This window comes from Rhincodon typus, chromosome 4 (assembly GCF_021869965.1).
Source record: "Rhincodon typus isolate 14 chromosome 4, sRhiTyp1.1, whole genome shotgun sequence".
Classification (NCBI taxonomy): domain Eukaryota; kingdom Metazoa; phylum Chordata; class Chondrichthyes; order Orectolobiformes; family Rhincodontidae; genus Rhincodon; species Rhincodon typus.
This window is the reverse complement of record NC_063335.1, coordinates 104,374,024-104,395,312: the sequence shown is the minus strand read 5'-3', so window position 1 is coordinate 104,395,312 and position 21,289 is coordinate 104,374,024. Positions and strand designations below refer to the sequence as shown.

The 21,289-nt window shown below is 40.4% G+C and overlaps 1 protein-coding gene across 4 annotated transcripts in view; it reads right to left on the bottom strand.

The window, feature by feature from the left end:
• slc45a4b (solute carrier family 45 member 4b) overlaps nt 1–21,289 on the bottom strand; it is a 64,942-nt gene that overhangs the window by 17,964 nt on the left and 25,689 nt on the right. For 3 of the 4 annotated variants that reach the window (XM_020512992.2, XM_048595959.1, XM_048595958.1), the window contains exons 2-3: nt 8,317–8,846; nt 2,791–2,979 (exon numbers count right to left, since the gene is read on the bottom strand). In XM_020512992.2, the coding sequence (XP_020368581.2) occupies nt 2,791–2,979; nt 8,317–8,542 (415 nt within the window). In that variant the 5' untranslated portion in view covers nt 8,543–8,846. Of the gene's footprint in view, nt 1–2,790; nt 2,980–8,316; nt 8,847–10,635; nt 10,673–21,289 lie in introns of those variants that run through there. The other variant, XM_048595957.1, reaches the window with a different exon arrangement.

Here is a 21,289-nt window from a genome sequence, read left to right as displayed (position 1 = left end):
ACCTATCTTCTCCTCTATCCCTCTTCTATCCACCTCCCCCTCTCTCCCTATTTATTTCAGAACCCCCTTCCCCTCCCCCATTTCTGATGAAGGGTCTAGGCCCAAAACATCAACCTTTTTGCTCCGATGATGCTGCTTGGCCTGCTGTGTTCATCCAGCTCTGCACCTTGTTGTCTCACTTTTAACCCACACTTCCATGAGAATCCACCAAAGCCAGTTCACGATAACCCAAGGTCAGCTAAACCCAAAGCTTTAGTTATAAATCATAAATTTGGCTGATTTTTCTTCTGTCTAGCTGTCCTTCTAAAGCAAAAGGCAAATGAGTTTTTAGGCTTTGCCACTTGGTACTAAGCAATTGCTATTAATTATTCATTTAAATTATCAATTTATTACTTTTGAATTTTGTGGTTCACAGTCATTTTTCTGAAACTTTAAAATGATTTAACTGAAGAAACTGAAGTATGGGAGGATGTACAACTTCTAGAAATTCTTGTTCACATTTATAACAAAGTATTAATATTTATGACAACCTTTCATAGATTAATTTACTGCTTAAAAAAGATACTTGCAATTTTTATAGAATAGAAAACACCATTTGGCTCAACTAGTCTGCTAGCGTTTATACTTCATAAAAGTCTCCTCCCATTCCATCTACATCAGTCTTTTAGCAAATCTTTGTATCCTTTTCTCTCATCTAATTATTTAGATTCCTTTTAAAAGCAGCCAAACCATTTACTTCAACTATTTCCTGTAGTAGCGAGTTCCACATTCTAAGTGCCTGTAACGACATTTCTCATTTCTAGTTGGTTTTATTAGCAGTTACCTTCTATTTACAGGTCCTAGTTTTGGATTCTTCCAGATATATCCAATATTAGAAACTTGGACAAATCCAATCCAGCCAATCATCAAGTGCCATTAAACAATGACATCAAGTAGTAGTTACGTAGCAATAACTTGCTCAATGGACATTCAAGTTTGGTACTGCTAGGGACACTCCCTAAGTTCATAGACTTGGCACAAATTTGGTCCAAACTCGCAAGGCAAAAAAAAAAGGAATTGGAATGCCCGAGGCAAAATAAGAGTGACTGCCTTGACATCAAAAGGTAGCATTTGACCAAGTACAAAATCAAGGAGTTCTGTGAAAATTGAAGCCAGTGGGATTAAGGGTCAAACCTCTCCATTGGGTGAAGTCATACCAAGCACAAAGTAAGATGGCTGTACTTGTTGCAAGCCAGATTTTCCCAGCCCTAGGCCATCACTGCAGGATATTTTCTAATAAACCTGTTCAGAGATGTTATTACACAACTCTGGAGCAGGTGAGCTTTGAACCCATGCCTCCTGGCCATCACTATAACAATCCTAGGCCCAACTACCTTCAGCTGCATCAAATGACCTTCAATACTTAAGGTAGCCTTCTTGAGGCGAAGTGTAGAGACCCTACCCTTGAACCAAGAGTCCCAGGTTCAAGACCCACCTGCTCCAGAGGTGCGTAATAACAGCTGAGCAGGTTGATTAGGAACATGTTCCTTTTTGAATCTAAGGTCAGAATGAAGGGCACTTGTGGTTCAAGTGGTAGTGTCGACACCCCTGGACTGAGGTGCCTGGGTTCAAGTCCCACCTGCTGCAGAGGTGTGTAATAACATCTCTGAACAGGGTGATTAGAAAGAGAAGTTAAATAAAAAATATAATTAGGCCAGAATTTAGAGCTCCTGCAGCACAGTGGTAATTTCCTTACTTTTGAGCCTGAAAGTCTCACCTATTCCAAAAGTATGACATAAGATCACTAAACAGTTTGATTAAAAAAAAAAATCACAATGTCAGAATTTAGGGCTCATGGCACAGTGATAATAAACCTACTCTGAGCCAGGAGGCTTGAGTTCAAGTCCTAGCTGCTCCAGCAGTAATAATGTCTCTGAACAGGCTGATCTAGAGTGAAACATTAGAAATACCCATAACGTCAAAATTTAGGGCTCTTTGGCACAGTGGTAGTGTCCCTGCCTCTGGACCTGGAGGCCCAGGTTCCATTCCTACCTGCTTCAGTTGTTTTATAACATTTCTGATTAGGTTGATCAGAAAACATTTCATTTCTTGTTGTGATTGCTTTAGGGGCTCAACGCAGCAGGTAATATCCTTATGCCTAGGTCATGAGGTCCAGTTCAAGTCTCACTTGCTCCAAAGGTATGCCCCAAAAAGTCTGAACAGGGTGATTACCCATATCTTGATTCCTTGCTCAAGACTCTGAAGTGGATCTAGAACCCACCAACTGTGTTAGAGGTGAGACCAAAATCAACTCATTGCAGCACTGTATTTGAAAGTAGGCATAAAGGTCAAATTTGTAGTTGAAACTTGCCCACAGTATGTTCACAAAATATTGTCAGAATTAGGGTCTTACGGTTCAGTGGTAGTATCCTAGGAGGCCCAGATTCAAGCCACACCTGTTCCAGAGGTGCGTCATAACATCTCTGAACAAGTTGATTAGAAAACCCTAAAGGTCAGAATTAGGTATGTTTGCTATTGATTGCACCACGTTCAGTGACATATATACTCAATGTCCCTTTCATCGATTTGAAAATTCATTCCTTCACAACTGATACAGTGCACCTTGCATATTGCTGTCACTGCAACAACTCACCAAGGCTCCTTCAGCAGCATCTCCCGACCCTCAACCTCTACCACCTGGAAAGGAAAGGGCTGCAGATACATGGGAAAACCAATGACAAGTTCCCCTCCAAGCCACAGGCCAAGCTGGGAAACAAAATATTTCAACTAAATGCAAAATTCCATCTTTACCTAGGAGGGATCCATTTAAGAACAGGGCAACCCCAAACAGGACTCCAATACAAAGGGCCAGAATGAAAGGTCGTCGGCGGCCCCAGGTCAAAGTGCAGCGGTCACTTGCAGAACCGATCAGAGGAGTGAAGATCAATCCCAGGATTGGGCTAAGGAACCAGGTAAGACTGTAGTACTGTTCTGGAAGACCTGTAAGAAAAGATGAGAATCTTCAGGAGATAGTTCGTAAGTGCAAATAAACTTAGAGATATGAGCTAAATTTGAAGTAAATATTTTTATTATTCCCCAAGTCACAGTGAAGCTTCCCACGAGAATCCACACTTTAATAGCACTAGAGTTGAGGTTGAAGTCTGGCCTTAATAATTGACTAATAATTTCAAAATTCAACTTTAGTACCAATTTCCTTCAATGACAATAGATGTTGGCAATGCAGGAAGTATATGGCCGATTCTGGTTGTGATAGATTGAAAAGTTTGGAGAAAGACTTCATCTGGAAACCCTCCCTTACAGCACTTTTATGCTAGTGATCAGCTGGCACAGTTTTAAAGACTGCTGGATTCTATAACAAGTTTGACAGGTTTTTTTTCTTTCAGTGATTCATGCATTTTGTACCTTCACACATTTTGTATTATGTTCTACTCATCATCTCATCTCTGCTGTCATATAACCTTTTCCCAATTTTCCATTTATATGGATCACTACTTACTTTGCTTCTCAGTTCTACAGGCTAAAATTCCTACTTTGGAGAATGCAATTAGTAGCATAACCACTTACCAAATCACAGTCAACACGGACTCGGAACAAATATTTTGTCTAATCAATTGCTGACTGACTTTGAAAACAAAATTGCAGTGAAAAAATGCTATGAATAGCAAATTGTACATGAAAGCATACTTGTAAGATATAGTTATGCCACAGATGCTACCAGACCTGTTGGAGTTTTCCAGCAGCTTATTTTTATTCATATTAAATCTTAAATTTCTGAGGAACTGAACTGAAGGAATGAAAATATTATTGCAATGCTGTTATGCAACACTGCTTATTCACAAGCTTGTGGTTGCCTATAGGGCTTCTTCCCCCCACCCCCCTTTGGAGCAAAAGTTGAACTTGTAAAAACAAGTACATTCAAGCTATTAAAGCAGCAGTTTAAAATAAACCTATCTCCTGAAAATCCTCCACCTAAACTGTGCACAATAATTTGATGGAAAAGGAGCATTCAAAATATCACAAAATCAAAGGGAAAGTCTAATCTTGTACTACACCAGGAAAGCAGTGGGATTTAGTCGAAATAGCCTTTCTCACAACACTACACAGGATAAAATGACGGTATTGAGCATCAGTTTGCTGATTGAAAACAATAATATCTGCATAAATTCCATGCTGCAGGAAAACACTTATTGTGTTGCTCCAGCTCAGAGAATGACTGGATCTCAAATGGTTTGACAGCCTACTCATTACAGAAGTCAACTCCAGCCATCTACACTGACGCAATTTCCTTTGGCCACAAGAAAGTTCGCTTTCCTGTTGGCTCCCAGACTAATGGCAGGTAGATCGTTCATTACTACTAGCTTTTCATGCAATTAATAACCCGAACGGGAAACACATGAATTCACCTGTTAGTGTGATATATAACATGGTATAAAACAAACAGCACTAACTGGAAACAGTTTTCTACGTTAAATTTAATCTGTTTACTCTAAATATTTTGAATTTTCTCTCCCTTTCCCATTGATTTACTGTTTGCAGAGATTACATCTCCATTTTTCAAAATTGAACAACTGTTCAAAGATTGCCTAGTACGCGTGACTGAAGGAGCCCAATGTACTCAAATGAAGATATAGGACATGCTCCACTACGATCCATCTCCAAAACTGGCATCAGTTATTTAAAAACAAAAATCAACAAAACACTCCAGAGATTGAGGAACAAAACAGGAAGCTCTGGAACAGTGTGGAGGCAGAAGAGATTAACCGCAAGGTAACATTCAAATTCAGCAGGTAAAAAGGGAAGGCAAAATGGAATGCTGGACTTGCTTTCAATGAGAATTGACTATAAAAGTAGGAGGTTTTGCTCGAAGTATACAAGGCACTAGCCAGAACACAGATTGACCATTTTGGACCCCTTACCCAAGGAAATTACAGGGGCCTGACATTATTTTTTTTTTTTAAAAATGGGCTCTGGGCATAGGTGAATTGCCACAGGATTGGAGGGTAGTTAATTTGGTTTCACTTTACATGGGTGCTATAGGTAGACTCATTGGTGTCTAGTTCCCTGGTTTAACATCATTGGTAGGGAAACTATTGGAAAAGAAGCGAAGAAGAAAATGAATCTCCATTTAAAGAAGCAGGGTTTGAAAGGTTTGATCAGAGATAGTCAATGGGGCAGTGTCAGAGGGAGGTCATGCCTAACAAATCTGATGGAATTTTGAGAGGAGGTGACCAAGTGTTTAATGAGGGTCAACGTAATTTATATGGATTTCAGCAATGTCTTTCGCGAGGCCCTGTATGGGAAACTGAAAGAAGTTGCTTGTGGTAATTGGGGCCAAAACTCACTTGAGACCAGGTGCTAGTAAAAGGCTGCTTGTATGACTGGAGCCATATGTGCAGTAGTGTACTACAGGGACCATGCAAGGTCCCTTACTGTTTGCAAAATTCATATGATGTAGTGGAGAATGCATTTGGGGTTGGGCTTAGGGGATGGAGAGGATACGAATCATAGTGTGCAGTGTGGAAGCAGGCCATCGAATCCACATCAACCCTCCATAGAGGGCATCCCACCCAGATCCACACTCTTCAAAGGAAATCCACCAGGATGTTGCCTGGAATGGAGCACTCCAACTATGAAGGGAGGCTGGATTGGCTCAGGTTTACTTTGGAGCAAAGAATGGTGAGGGGGAACCTTATAGAAAAGCAGCTGTTCCCCTAGCTGAAGGGGTCAGTAATAAATGAGGCATAATTTAAAAAAGTGAAAGGTAGGAGGTTTAAGAAGGGATTTGAGGAAAATCTTTCACCCAGAGGGTGGTGGGCGTCAGGAATGCACAGCCTGAGCAGGCAGAAACCTCAACCTTTTTAAAAAGAGTATTTGGATGATCACTTGAAGTGTCATAAAAAATTCAAGGCTATGGCCCTAGTGCAGGGAAAGTGGGACTAGTGCATGTAGAAATTTATTTTTGACAGTACGGACTCAATGTGCTAAAGGACCTCTTCCGTACTCTAATTCTATATACGGCCTTTAAAAAATTTTGTTCATTGTTTAACTACCAGGTCCATTTATTTTGAGCACCTTAGTTCAGGGATTGTAATTCAGTGAAGTGGTGATCTAGCCCTTAGTCAGGATGGTAAGTGGCTTAACGTAACCCAGATGGTGGCATTCCCACATGTTTGCTGCCCTTATCCATCTAGAAGGATGGAAGATTAGAAAATGGATATGGGTGGTTTCATTATGGTATTCTGGAAAGACTATGAAATGTTACATCATAGCAGTTAACCAGTCAGTAAATTAATGAGATAGTAGGAACTGCAGATGCTGGAGAATCCGAGATAACAAGGTGTACAGCTGGATGAACACAGCAGGCCAAGCAGCAGAGGAGCAGGAAGGCTGACGTTTCAGGCCTAGACCCTTCTTCAGAAATGGGGAAGGGGAAGGGGGTTCTGAAATAAATAGGGAGAGAGGGGGAGGCGGATAGAAGATGGATAGAGGAGAAGATAGGTGGAGAGGAGACAGACAAGTCAAAGAGGCGGGGATGGAGCCAGTAAAAGGTGAGTGTAGGTGGGGAGGTGGGGAGGTAGGGAGGAAGGGAAGAGATAGGTCAGTCCAGGGAGGACCAGACAGGTCAAGGGGGCGGGATGAGGTTAGTAGGTAGGAGATGGGGGTGTGGCTTGAGGTGGGAGGAAGAACAGGTTAGGGAGGCGGGGACGAGCTGGACTGGTTTTGGGATGCGGTAGGGGGAGGGGAGATTTTGAAGCTTGTGAAATCCACATTGATACCATTGGGCTGCAGGGTTCCCAAGCGGAATATGAGGAACAGCTTTTCCTTTTTTTAAAAAAAGGAGTGGTGACACTTGTCATAACTGAGTATTATCACATGCTTTGTGGCTAAACAAGCTAGCTAGCTTCAAGGGCAAAAAAATGAGAATGTTAAAGACAGCAAAAGTAAGCAGACAAGTAATTAGAATCAAATTGCAAGTGAATTCCACCAGAAAATTTGTTACTGGTGAACTAATTAGATGAAACTTTTTAAATCACAATACTAATAGGTTCTTGCTTTGCAACTTACTGAATTATCCAGGACCATTAGAAACCCATACGTTCCTATTGGCAACAGCTCAGGCAGATTTGACTTACCAACCAACCAACGAGTACACTTTCCTCCTCTGGTATAAAGTTGTAGGAGCTTGAAATTTAGCATTCTTATTTGTGGTGGGTGAGTATAAGAGGAAATATTTGTCGATTCTTTTAGTACTGAAGAGGATTTTGAATATTAAAGTCAAAGGCAGCAACTGCAACTGTTATTTTGCTAAAACAATTCTATTTAAGATGCATTTGGACAATTGCTGGTAACAAAAAAAAAAGGTGATAAAAACTTGCAGCAGCACCTAAACCTGGAGGGCATTTGACAGGAGCTTGATGTTCATACTAAGTTTAGATCACACTTTTCAATTACTTACTAGTTTACTAATGGTTATAAATATTATAGGATAAAACAGTCAAACCTCTAATACACACTAAATTATTCAATATACTGACAGGCGTTAATTAATAAACACCACATTGAAGATATTGGAATTAGATTAGCCCAATAACTTTCTGCTTAATTATCATTTCAGTCATCATTTGTGGAATTTAGAGATTAGCTATTCATCAAGAACTGGAAATCACATTTGGCTAAAATGTATGCAGCAAGGGAAAAAGGCACAGTTCTATGTTTCGAATAGCGATATTACACTGGTTAGAATCTCCAAACACCAACAATCCTGTTGGTATAAATTCCACTACAAGACAGAACAAATAAAATATCATGTGGAAGTTCTTTTAAATTTTCATGTTCTTATTCCCAGATTGTGCTGCTTAGAGCAGAGGCAGCGGCCCTTCGTGTCTGTGCCAGTTAACAAAGATTGACTACAGTAATTAAATTAATCCCATTTTTCAGCTTTTGGTCAACAGCCCCAAAGGGGTGAAGTGAATATCTAAATGTTGTTTGAATGTTGTGATTGTTTCCTCACTCAACAATCCATTCAGGCAAGTAGTTCCAGACTCTCACCACCCTCTTTAGGTTATTCAGATGTAAAATGAATTTCTAAAATGTGATCTAGTAAAACTGCAGATAATTACTGCATTAACAACACAATTGTTCTAATAAAATAAAACTGCAATTCATATGAATGTAAATAGACAGTGCATGGGTAAATAACTCAACGGGAATACAAATTATTCCCAATATTTTGGTCTTTATACCCGATTGGACTATAGAAAAAAAAGTTTGCAGTGGCATTTTGTAGTATTCTAGTGTAGTATTCTTAGCACTCACCTATCTGCAACAATACTGGTGTTACCAAGGCAGTTTCCATAGCATAACAGAACTCCCTGCCAAACATCACTGCACCATGCATCACCCATAATTTGACAGGAATGCGATCAATGGACTCCTCACTAACTGTTTCATCACCATTCTCTTTTCCATTTCTTTTCTTTTTCAATTTTGTGGATAGTTCTTGTGTTTGCATAGATTCTGTGTCTTCGTTCTGTGGAGCCATTGCTGCCACAAAAAAAATGTACTTGTGCTTTTGTTGGAGTGAAAAGGTGGCTTCGGTTTTTTGTATATAGGTTTAGCACTTTTCTTCTGCAATTTCCTTCAAACGTATGCGAAAAACCATGTACCAAAAGAAAGCTAATTGGTAAAAACTTTGGATTATGGCTTATTTATTGTCTACTAAAAATCCATATTAATTTCCATTCAGTTAATACTAGTTTCATTATAGAAGAAATGCTTCCTTTGCAGCATACAGTTGGGAAGGCGACACAAAGGGGTCCTCTGTTGCTCCCCATCGAGTGACTATTCTGAAAGACAAAATGGGAAAAAATAAAACAAAGTACTGAAGGAAGCCATATAGCCTGTCTGTTTGGAAGATCAGCACTTTTCTTGAATATATAGAAGAGGAAAACAATACCTGCACTAAAAAGAGTCAAACTTTAAAAAGGTGTAGTAGAAGCTATAACAGACCACTTCCATAAAATTATAACTTCTTCTAAAGATCAGATTTATCAAAATTTAAAATTAGTTAGTTATTGATAGGAGGTATTGTAACGTATCAAGAACCTTCCAATTGTACCCATGAGTAAATCAGACATTTCCTCCAAAGTGTACTCCAGTGACCACTGCAAATTATTATTTTAAATCAAGTGTTGTATTTCAACATATAGGAACCACTCCAAGACTATACGGAGATCTCTTCCGAATGACATAGTAATATCTAAAGTTTAATTGTAGAGATTCTTTACTACTTTAAATGCCTTTAAAGTCATCTACATGCTGCTCCTCTGTGATATCATCTGAAGACAAGATTCCACCCTTCCAGAGTCAGATTTGCTACATTGCCTGCATAATATCCATTACTGGATGAAGGAAGGTTCCTTTAATTGAATACTGGAAAGACCATAAAACCACAAAATATAGGAGCAGAATTGGGCCATTTGGCTCAAGTCTGTTCCATCATTTAATCATGGCTGATACGTTTCTCAACCCCACTCTCCTGCCTTCTCACCATAACCCTTGAACCTCCTAAATCAAGAACCTTTCAATCTGTCTTAAACACACTCAGCTACTTGGCCTCCATCGGGTTGTCCCTTCACTCCGGCTATACCCACAGGTCCTGGTCTTTCCTACTAGTAGAAACATCTTCTCTACATCCACTCTATCCAAGCCCATCAGTGTACTACAAGTTTCAATCAGATCCCCCTCATCCTTACAAACTTCATGGAACACAGGCCCAGATTCCAGACGTGACAAGCCCTTCCTCCCCAGGATCATTCTTGTAAACCTCCTCCAGATCCCCTCTGGCGATCACAGCACATCTTTCCTTTGATTCAGGACCCAAACTGCTCAACATTCCAAGTGTGGTCTGACCAGAACCTTGCACACCCTCAGCAGTACATCTCTCAAAATAAGTGTTAGCATTGCATTTGCCTCACTAACTACCAAGTAAACCAGCATGCTAACTTTAACAGAACCCTGAACTAGTCCTTTTGCTTCGGAATCCCTTCCATTTAGAAGACGGACTGTGCCTCTATTCTTCCTACTAAAGTGCATAACCTCATACTTTCCCACATCGTATGCCATCTACCATTTCTTTGCCCACTCTCCTAGCCTGTCGAAGCCCTACTGCAGCCTCCGCCACCACCCGTCCCTCCACGTATCTGCAAAATTCTCAACAATGCCCTCGGTTCTTTATCCAGAACATTAAGCGTACAAAATGCATAGTGGTGGTCCCAACACTGACCCCTGTGGAACTCCACCAGTCAGCAGCTGCCAGCCTAAAAAAAGGACTCTTTCACCAAACACACTGCCTTTTACCAGTTAGTTAATCCTCTTTCCATGCTTTTCATTCTGCCCCTAACATCATAAGCTCACCTTAGTTAGCAGCCTGCATTGATACCTTGTCAAAGGCCTTCTGGAAATCCAAGTAGATCATGTACTCTGGCTCGCCTTGGTCTAACTTGCTCAAAAATTCTAACAGATTTGTCAGGCGTAACCTCGCCTTGAAGGAGCAATGCTGACTCAGCCCTATTTTACCATGCACTGCCAAGTACTCCATAATCTAATTCTCAATAGTTGACTTTAAAATCTTACCAATGACCAAAGTCAGGCTGACAGGCATATATAGTTTCCTCTTCCCGGCCTCCTTTTCAGAAAAAAAAAAGGGAGTGTTACGTTAGCTATTTTCCAGTTCTCTAGGGCCCACCTGACTCCAGCAATTAGTGAAAGGTCACCAATGCTTCCACAATCTCCTCAAGTAAACCCTTCAGACTTCTGGGGTGTAGCCCATCCAGTCTAGGTGATTTATTCCCTTCATACTTTGCAATTTCCCCAGCACTTTCTTCTTAGTGATGGCCACCTTGCTCGCCTCTGCTCTGGACTTTTTGGATCTTCTGGTATGCTGTCAGTGTCTTCCACTGAAAACTGACACAAAGTATCCTATCCATTCAGTTCCTCCATGAATTCTTTGTTCCCCATTACTACTCCAGCTTCATTTCCTGCAGAGCAAAGAACACTCTTACCTTTTATATATCTAAGCCTCAATCTTTTTATATTACTAGCTAGCTTACTGTCATATTTCATCTTTTTCTTCCTTCTTGCTTTCTTAATTATCCTCTGCTGACTCTTAAAAGGGTTCCCCGTAATTTCATCACATTGCATGCTTTTGCTTTTATGCTGTCCCTGATCTCAGCCACAGGTGCCTTATCCCTCCCCTAGAATGCTGCTTCTTCGTTGGGATGAATTTCTGCTGTGCATCCAGAATTACCCTGAGAATCTCTTAAAATTGCTACTAATTTATTATAGATACTCAAATCAGTAATCACCAATGAACTTGTGACTTGTGATATCACTCTTTTGTGCTTGGCCCTTGATCCTGGGCTTCAGTTTATCCTGTTTAAAAAGCCCTTACAAAACGTGAGCCGAAAAAGCAGCAAGCAAAAAAAACTCCTCTTCCCCTCTGCATCAAATTCCTACATTGCCTCCAAATTACCCAATTTATATATGCACTGGGGCTGGGTTTCACTCTATGTGCTCACTCCTTCTTGACTATGCACAGCTTACTAGCCTTTGCGCTTTCAATAGGCTCCCCTTAAATAAAGCCAAGGTCAGCTGAAACAACTTGCTGGTTAAGCCGGAATAACAAACACCACCTATTTAGGCCTTATTTAGACTTCAGGTGATTGAGATGCAGTTATCAGTCAGCCAGCTACCTTATTTACCTTTTCACCAGACTTCTAAATTTTAACTTTTAAAATGGAGTAAAGTGATTTACCAGTTCTCTTCCAATACCACTTCCATATGCTATCATTGTAGCTCGTGCTTCAAGAACACCTTAGCATTAACCTTTCCAAAAATGTTAACACCATTATATAATTTGAAATTGCTCACATCCACTATTCATGCTCTGCAACCAGTTTACCATGTTTCAACATATCATTCATGAGGCATATAATGCCTTGAAAGGTCTTGTAAAGTGTTGGATATAGCCCAAGAGATTTTTCAGTGGACCAAGGCAACTCCAACTGGCAGTCGGTTGAACAAAACTCCCTGAAAGAAAAAGGGAGCTACAAAGGTGATAAGCAACGGCACCTGCTAGAATCCAACATTGAGATCAGGTTTCACAAAAATGTCATTACATAATTTAGCTAAACTCTCATCAACCACTGACTTAATTTCTTTCAAGTCATCTTGTTGTGCTGTCTTCCTAAAATGCCTCCAGCACTGTCAGTATTACAAGAGGCAGCAAAATGGAATCTAAACAGTTTGTCACCATCCTGTATCAGCAATGCATAAGACTATTTATTTTGTAGGATCTCTCGATTACCCTTGGAAGATAGAATTGATACCTTGATTCTATTTCAGGGTACAGACTACAAGGTCTGCTAGGTGTGATAATGGAAAACCACTTGGTATTCTAGTGACAAGCTTTAGTGTTAAACAAGACGTAGTTTATTGTATGATAGCAGCTATTCACAATTTGCACTGATATGCTAGATATTGCCAGAGACTAACGAAGATTCAGATGATAAGTCTAATTTCAAGATTCTAAGCTGTTCTCTTCACCAGTCCAGATGATATCAGTGGGTAATGCTTAAAATAACTCAGCATGAATCATTTAAACACTTACGTGAAACCTGTGCATTCATTTGGTCATTCGTGAGCTTTATGATGCCCTTTTCTGTTAATATTCTAATGTTTCCTTGAGCTTCCCATTTATCACTTTATATAAACTTATGCATATCCAAAATTTTACTACCTTAGATCACTGGTCATTCACCCATACTTGTTCACCCCATCCAGTCCCAGATGCATGAAAGAGCTACATGAGCTTTAAGTCATGACAACCTGGCATCAAATTTTGATAAGAAAAAACCCAAAATTGGTCAGTCAGCAACACAAAGTTTTGGAAGCCCCTCTCTAAACTTTTGATCCTTAAAACCTGCCTCCAAGCAGGTTTTTGGTCATTTGTTCTAATATTGAGACTTTGTAAAAAAAAAGCTGATGGTAATACTGTTAATGTCTTGAAATGTTTTGCTATGTTAGAGAAGATGCATACTATGCTATGACTTTTCTGCACTACATACAAATTTAAATGCTTAAATACAACCAACTCTCCAGAAAAGCCATAGCTTCAACCCCAAAGGTTGGCCTTTTATGCTCTTTCACAGATCTCATTTAATTTTTATTCATTGTGTTCTAGATCTCTCAAGTTACTGGAACCTTTTGTCTGCCTTGTCTCTTCACAACTTTTTAATGTAGGAGATTCACAATCTAATGAAAAACAGCCATCACATTTCCAAATCTACTGTATTGTTAACAATTAGTATTGTATTGTGCCTCACAGCGTCAAGGAGCTGGGTTCGATTCCAGCCTTGGGTGACTGTGTTTGTGTGGGCTTCTGCCTAGTGCTCTAGTTTCCTCCAGTCAAAACATGTCTATTTAGGTGGATTAGTCATGCCTAGTGTGTAGGCTAGGTGGAGTAGACATGGTAAATGTGGAGTTACAGGGATAGGGTGCAGGGGGTAAAGGTGGTCTGGGATGCTGAGGGTCAGTGCAGACTCATGAGCTGAATGGCCTCTACCCGCATCGTAGGAATTCTATGATCTATGAGAGATTTTAAAAAAAAAGACAAAAGGCAAATCTTCTTTCACAGAGAGGGAGGTTCACATGTGGACTGAACTTCCTGAGGAAGTGGTGGATACGGCTTCAATTACAATGTTTAAAAGACATTTGGATAACTACATGAATAGGAAAAGGTTTAGAGGGATATGGGCCAACAGCAGGCAGGTGGGACTAGTTTAGTTTGGGATTATGTTCAGCATTGACTGTTGGGACCAAAGGGTCTGTTTCTGTGCTGTATGACCATGACATGCTGATCACATTAACTTCTGTTCCTGTATCTACATTCTCAAGCCTTTGCTACCTGTAAAAAGGATGACATAATGAAGTACTGTCTCAAGCAGAATTCCGTGCAAGTTTGAGCGTGAACAGGCAGCATTGAGACATTGCAGACAGCACGAGGTCACTGCTGCTACAAGGTCAGAGGGAGGAAAGAAGTCAAAGTCTATAAACTGGTGAAGTTGAGGAAATAAACTCACTTGTGTTCCATGTGCTTCTTGTTTACCCTTCTACTGTATGTACTTGCTTGCAGTTTGCATTGAAATCAGCTTTGGGCAAAAAACGTCCTGTGCAGAGGTTTCCATTGTCACGATATTTAGGCTTGGTTAGGTATCTACGGCTTTGCCTTCACGTTACTGACTTTTGTTAAAATGGTGAGCAATACCTCCAATTAAAGCATTTGCTTGAAAACCATGACTCCAGGCCTATATTCAGGTGACTGGCATGTAATGAACAGTAATAACCCTAAAACCTCTCATTCACTAAATCTTAAAAAGCTGCCCAACTTCAACTTTCCAAGTTTAATTCTAATTTTCTACCTTTCCTTAACTTAATGTCCCTTTTTATACGCCTGCTGGCCTTCCAGGTAGTTTTAAGACTTTCCTGGACACGTCATAATACTGCATCCTTCCTTCTATCACATCCATTTCTGAATGCTGAGAAGTTTCAGAAGCACAATAGTCAAATAGATTAAGAACAATAAAGATATGGTAATCTTTTAGATTTCTGATGATTTGCTTCACTAGACATTAAGCAGACTCACTTTTTTTAAAATCAGAGTTGCTACCTTCTTTGAAAGTGGAACAGATATTAGACCTAATTCGGTCCCCCAAACACAAAAACCAACTTAATAGGATCCTGAAATACAGTCCTCTGCAATCCTATTCCCATTATCTCTCAGGATCCTATTGTTTATTGGGTGTTCCTTTAGCCTAGTTAACTTATCCAGAATTTTGTTTTTAACCATAAATGTGGCCTAGTCCGTAATTAACAACTCCATGTCCAGCCTAAATATGAGTACACCATTACCATCACAGACTTCAATAAGTGTGTACAGGACTATGTCAAAGACGTTAATCCGAAAATTCCCAAATCGGAAACCATGGATGAACTGGAAGACTCACTTCCTACTGAAGTCCAGGTCTGAGGTATTCCAGTCTGGTTACCCTGACCTGTACGAAAAAAATCTAGGTATGATTTTTGCAAAGCTATCAGGGATGGCAAGAGACTATACCAGACGAACCACATGGACATACATTGAATGTACCAAGGCTGACACGACATAATGGGCTACGAAGCAACATAGTAGAATCACTTAAAAATGCATCCCTCCCCGATAAGTTCAACACATTCTATATGAATGATTTACTGCAGATGCTGGAATCTGCACTGAAATCAACAAATGCTGGAGATCAGTGGGTCTGACAGCATCCAAGAAGAGAGAGCAAGCTAACGGTGAGTCTACATGACTGATTCATTGGAACACTGCAGCATGCCGAGAATTGATGTGGACATGCGAGCTGGACACTCAATGACCGACTACAGGAAGGTGGGGTCCTGTTTGCACACAGACCGAAGGTGTTCTGCAAAGCGGTCACCCAGTCTGCATTTGCTTTCTCCAATATAGAGTAGGCCACATTGGGTGCAGAGAATACAATACACAAGATTGGAGAAGATACAGCTGAAATACTGCTTCACCTGGGAAGACTGCTTAGGCCCTTGGATGGTGAGCAGGGAGATGAAGGGGCAAGTGTGCACCTTCTGCAGTTACATGGGAAGGTGCCATGGAGAGGTGGAGGTGGGGGTTGGTGTTGGTGGTTCTGGAATGGACTAGGGTGCCTGGGTGGGAATGATCCCTGCAAAATGTAGACAGGAGTGATGGGAAGCTGTGTTTGGCAGTGGTGTCCTGTTGGAGTTATTTGAAATGGCAGAGAATGATCCTTTGAATGCGGAGGCTGGTGGAATGAAAAGTGAGGACAAGGGGAACCCGATCACGCTGTTGAGTGTGATGGGAAGGGGCAAGGGAGGAAAGCATGGGTGATAGTTTGAATGCAGTCGAGGGCCCTGTCAACCACAGTAGATGGGAAACCAGTCATGAAAGAAGCCAGCCATGTCAGCAGCACTGTTTTGGAAGGTGGCATCATCTGAACAGATGCGAGGTAGATGAAGGACCTGGGAATGGGATGGAGTCCCTCACATTCTGATCACTTACTCTAAACTATCAACATCTTTTCTCTACAGCACCCCACATCCACGACAACCCACCCCCGTCCCCAAACTATAACATAAATGCTGTCCCCTCCACATTTCAGCTCTGAAGAACAGCCACTCAGATAGCAAGAACTTCAGGAGCTTAAGTCAGAGTCAGTACAGTGTGGAACTGGAGGAACATAGCAGGTCAGGGAGCAGAGGAACAGGAAAGTCGATGTTTCAGGTCAGGACCCTTCATCAGTGCTGAAGGGTCGTGACCCAAAATGTCGGCTCTCCTCCTCTCTTCCATGCTGCCTGCCCTGTGTTCCTCCAGCTCCACAGTAACGAACAGTCATCTTGACTCAAACATTAGCTTGCTCTCTCTCCGTGGATGCTGTCTGACTTGCTGTAAATTGCCAGCATTTGTTGTTTTCAATGCATCCTATGCTCGTTTTGAACAGGTCAGTGACATGATATCACCAGCCATGTCAGCCTCAGCTGTACTTGTACCCACAGTCACTGCCACATAAATCAGAATGGCCTTGGGAGTGAACCCACAGAAAGCAACTGTCTCAGATGGAGTCCCTGGTCATGCATTCCAATGCTGCTAGCAAGAGTATCTGCAGACATCTTTAACTTCTTACTACGAAGGGAGGTTCCCACCTGCTTCAGGAAGACCACTACCATCCAGGTGCTGAAAGAAAAGTCAGGCAAAGTGCCTTAACGACTACACCTGATGGCTCTGACATCCATCATCCTGAAGTGCTTTGAGAGGTTAGTAATGATACACATCTATTCCAGTCTCCAAGATTGCCTTGATCCACTACAATTTGCTTACTGTCACAATACAGACAGCCTTACACTCATCCCAGAGCATCTGGATAATAAAAGGACATAACATCAGACTTTATTGGAGTTAGCTCTGCCTTCAACACCATAATTCCAACAAAACTCACCTCCAAATTAAGACCTAGGACTCTGCTACCCACTCCGCAACTGGATCCTGGACTTCTTGACTCACAAACCACAATCAGTAAGAATAGGTAACACAACCTCCAAAATAATCCTCAACATCAGCATCCTGCAAGGCTGCGTACTATACTCTTTATACACTCATGACTGTGCAGCCATATTCAGCTCCAACTCCATTTACAAATCTGCCGTTGACACCACCATATTGGGTTGGATCTCAAAACAAAAATGACAAGACAGAATACAGGTAAGAGGTAGACAGCTTAGTGGCATAGTGCAGACAACAATCTCTCTGTCAATGTCAGCAAAATTAAGGAGCTGGTTACTTCAGGAAGCAGTGTGGAGGACACGCCCCATTCGTATTAATGGTACTTAGGTGGAGGCAATTGAGAGCTTCAAGTTCCTGTGAGTAAATATCAATAATCTATCCTGGTCCATCCATGTTGACAGTCAAGAAAGCACACCAATGCCTGTACTTCCTCAGAAGTCTAAGTTCAGCATGTCCACAATGATTCTTACCAATTTTTTTTTTTTTTTTTTTTTTTTTTTTTTTTATAGACATACTATAGAAAGCATCCTAATACAGATGCACCACAGCTTGGTATGGCAACTGCTCTGCCCAAGACGATGAAATTAGACAGTTGTGAATGAGCTCAGTGCATCACAAAAACCAACCTTTCTACCACCAACTCAGTCTACACTTCCTGCTGCCTCAGGAAAGCAGCCAACATAATTAAAAACCCCTTCCACCCTGGTTATACTCTTCCACTCCGCAGAAGATACATGTACCAGATTTAAGAACAGCTTCTTCCCCACTGTTATCAGACTTCTCGTATTAGAGAAGTTCTTTCTCTGTACCTTCTCTATAGCTGTAACACCATATTCTGCATTGTTCTATTACCCTGATATACTTATGTAAGGTGTGATTTGTCTGGTTAGCATGCAAATCAATACTTTTCACTGTATCACAGTACATGACAATAAAGAAAAAAACAAATCAAATTGCATATTTTGTGCTCAACCACTTCAAGATTCAGTTACTTTCTAGTGGCCCCAGAAAGCCCTTTGGAAAGTCTGGAGGTTATGCAACATGCTTACACTTGATACTAGTCTTTGTTTACTTAGCAAAGAAGCACTGAAAATAACAGCATAGGCCATTCAGTTCATTGAACCTGCTCTGCCAACCAATATGATCATGGCTGATTCTCTAACATCTTACTGTTTCCCCACATTCAAATTTCTTTTATGTCTAGAAACCTATCAAAATATATTGAACAACTTGGCCTTCATTGAAGTTGAAGAAACCATAGGTGCACACAACCCTCTAGAGGTTCGCTTTAAAGTTCTAAAATGACTTCACCCAAAACTAGAGGAGACCATAAAAGAATACAAGAACATGCCATGAGCTCTTGTTCTAGAATGCCCAGTCAGGGGATCATCATCCCTGCATTCAATCTGTCTAGCCCTGCCTGAATACTATACATTTGCAGTGAAATACTCTTATTCTTCTAAACTCTGGGGAATACAGGGCCAGTAGACCTAGTCTCTCCTCAAATGACAAACCTGCCATACCAAGAATTAGGTCTGTTGAACCTTTGTTGTACTCTTATGTCAAGTACATATTTTCCCATGCAAGGAGGCCAATACTCCAGACGTGGTCTCACCAAGGTGATGTATAGCTGTAGTAAGCATTACACTTACAAACACAAGTTCTGAACCATATCAGATTTGGTGATTTTCAATGTCCACAGACAATATCGCCCCAGTGGCTTCAAAAATCGGAGAACGGAAGTTTTGAATATTCATTGCCTAACTCCTTTACATGTTTCCCCAACTCATCTTTCTTTCTCTACTCTTGTTTAAGCTTTTGGGGTGCTTTACTTTTCCAGAGTAATCCAAGGTACTTTCCAGGACTAAGTGACCAGAGTCATATAGCATGGAAACTGACCCTTCTGACAAACTCGTTCATGCCAAATCAAGTTTCTCCAAATTAAAACTAGTTCCACTAGCCTGCATTTGGCCATATCCTTCTAAGCCTTTCCCATTCTTGTACTTATCCAAATGTCTTTTAAATGTTTTAACTGTACCTGCATCTACCACTTCCTCTGGCAGTTCATTCCATATAGGAACCACACTCTGAAAAAGTTGTCCTTCAGGTCCCTTTTAGATCTTTTTCCTCTCACTTTAAAAATATGCCTCTTAATTATGAACACCCCCTCCCACCCTTGGGAAGAGACCTTTGCTATTCACTTTATCTAGGCCCCTCACAATTTTATAAGCCTCTAGGAGGTCACCCATCAACCTCATACACTCATGAAAAGAAGTCCTAGCCTATCCAGCTTCTCTTCACAACTCAAACCGTCTAGTCCTGACAACACCTTGGTCACCTTTTCGGATTCCTCCTCAATTTAATAATACTCTTCCCATGGGAGAATGATCAGAACTGTATACAGTACTCCAAAAGTTGCCTCACCAACATCCTGTACAACCTCAACATGACATCCCAACACTGAAACAATGGTCTGAGCAAATGAAGATGGCCACTTTTGAGGCCGTTCACAAGTTTGCTTCATATATTGTGGGAAATTATTTAATCAGGTTAGCCATTATACCATTTTGACTCATCCTCTCTCAGCATCAAGTTTATACATTGAAGAGGTAGGGCCAATCTGATGTGTGGGAATCCCAATGCCTATTCTAGGCAATAGGTTAGGTTAGTCGTAGAGAAATGTATAATTGCATGGATATTTTCTCATCAAGGACGTAGAGGTAAATTTGACTGTTCCATTTCAAACAAGAGTGTGCAGGATTGAGCCAATTAAGACAAGGAAATTCTTAAATACAGTTGTGCATTCAAATATAGGAAAATGTATTAACTACACAAAGTATGAAGTTGAGGTTGATGAAACATTAAAATCGCAGACCTTATAAAAATACTCAACTCTAGGAAAAGCATAAATATTAGCTGGAGTATCATGTGAACATAGGAAGTACGAGTAGGCAATTCAGCATCAACTCCATTTCCCAGCTTTCCCCAAAATCCTTAGATTTTTGACTGACAAGAATCAAACTCAGCTTTAGAAATATTCAAACAGTCCTGCCTCATGACTCTGGGAAGAGAGAATTCCAACTTAGAACCATCCGAAAAATTCAATGAAATTTAAAAGGTTAGTACAAATCAATCTCTAAGCTGCAGAAAGTCTCGAACTTTTTTTTTTGCAAAAAGATTTTTGTTGACTATCATCGCAATCTCCAAGTTAGATTTAGAAATCAGTTACACAAACTTTCCAGTGGAGATTTGAATTGAGCCTTTCCTTGGGCAATCGTTTTCATTCAGAAATTCTATTCTAAATTAATCTATAGTTTCTTCAATATATGTTGAGCTGAAATAATTACTCTTCTGATTACCATTAAGTTTCTGTAGAGATCAAAGATACAATGACATTCACAGATTGGGCTTGTGACTGTCTGCTTTCTGTTAAATTCTACAATTTCCAATAACCCAGTTTAGCTGGCATAACATTTCAACATAACCAAGTTTCACTTCTCCATTGGAAGATTTTCTAGTGAAGAAAATGGTGATCTGCAGTCACATGCAAACAAAACCACAAAACATTTCCTTGTACACATAGTTCCCAAAAAGTACATAAGCAAATTCAAAAAGGGAGGAAACACTAAACAGTCACAGATTTCTTCAAAGAAACCATTTCTTAAATATTGTTTTCAATGTGGCATCTACAATGGCATGTGCCTTTGGCTGGGTTTATCTGTTCAGTTTTAGACCTACACAACCATACCTGAATCATGATTAGGGAAAAGTCTTTTGTTGTTAAAAAGTGGATAAATACAACTTTCAACTGACACTGCACTGCAGAAAGTATTGGTTGACAATTTTCCAACAATTGAGATATGGTACAAGATTACACATTACAATTTAGAGACACTCTGATCATTCCATGTACTTTGTTCATAAAATCAGTTACGCAATATTTGGAGTTAATTGCAACTAGCAAAATAAAACTAGACTGGGGCTTGGGTTATTGAAAGCCTGAACCATAAAGTTGCCAAACTTGTTCATTCTTAATTGCCCGATTTTCTTGACTACTGCATTTAGCAATCCAGAAAACAAATTTAGTTCATCTGTATAGAAGAAACATAATAATATGCTAATATCTTCAGACTTTAT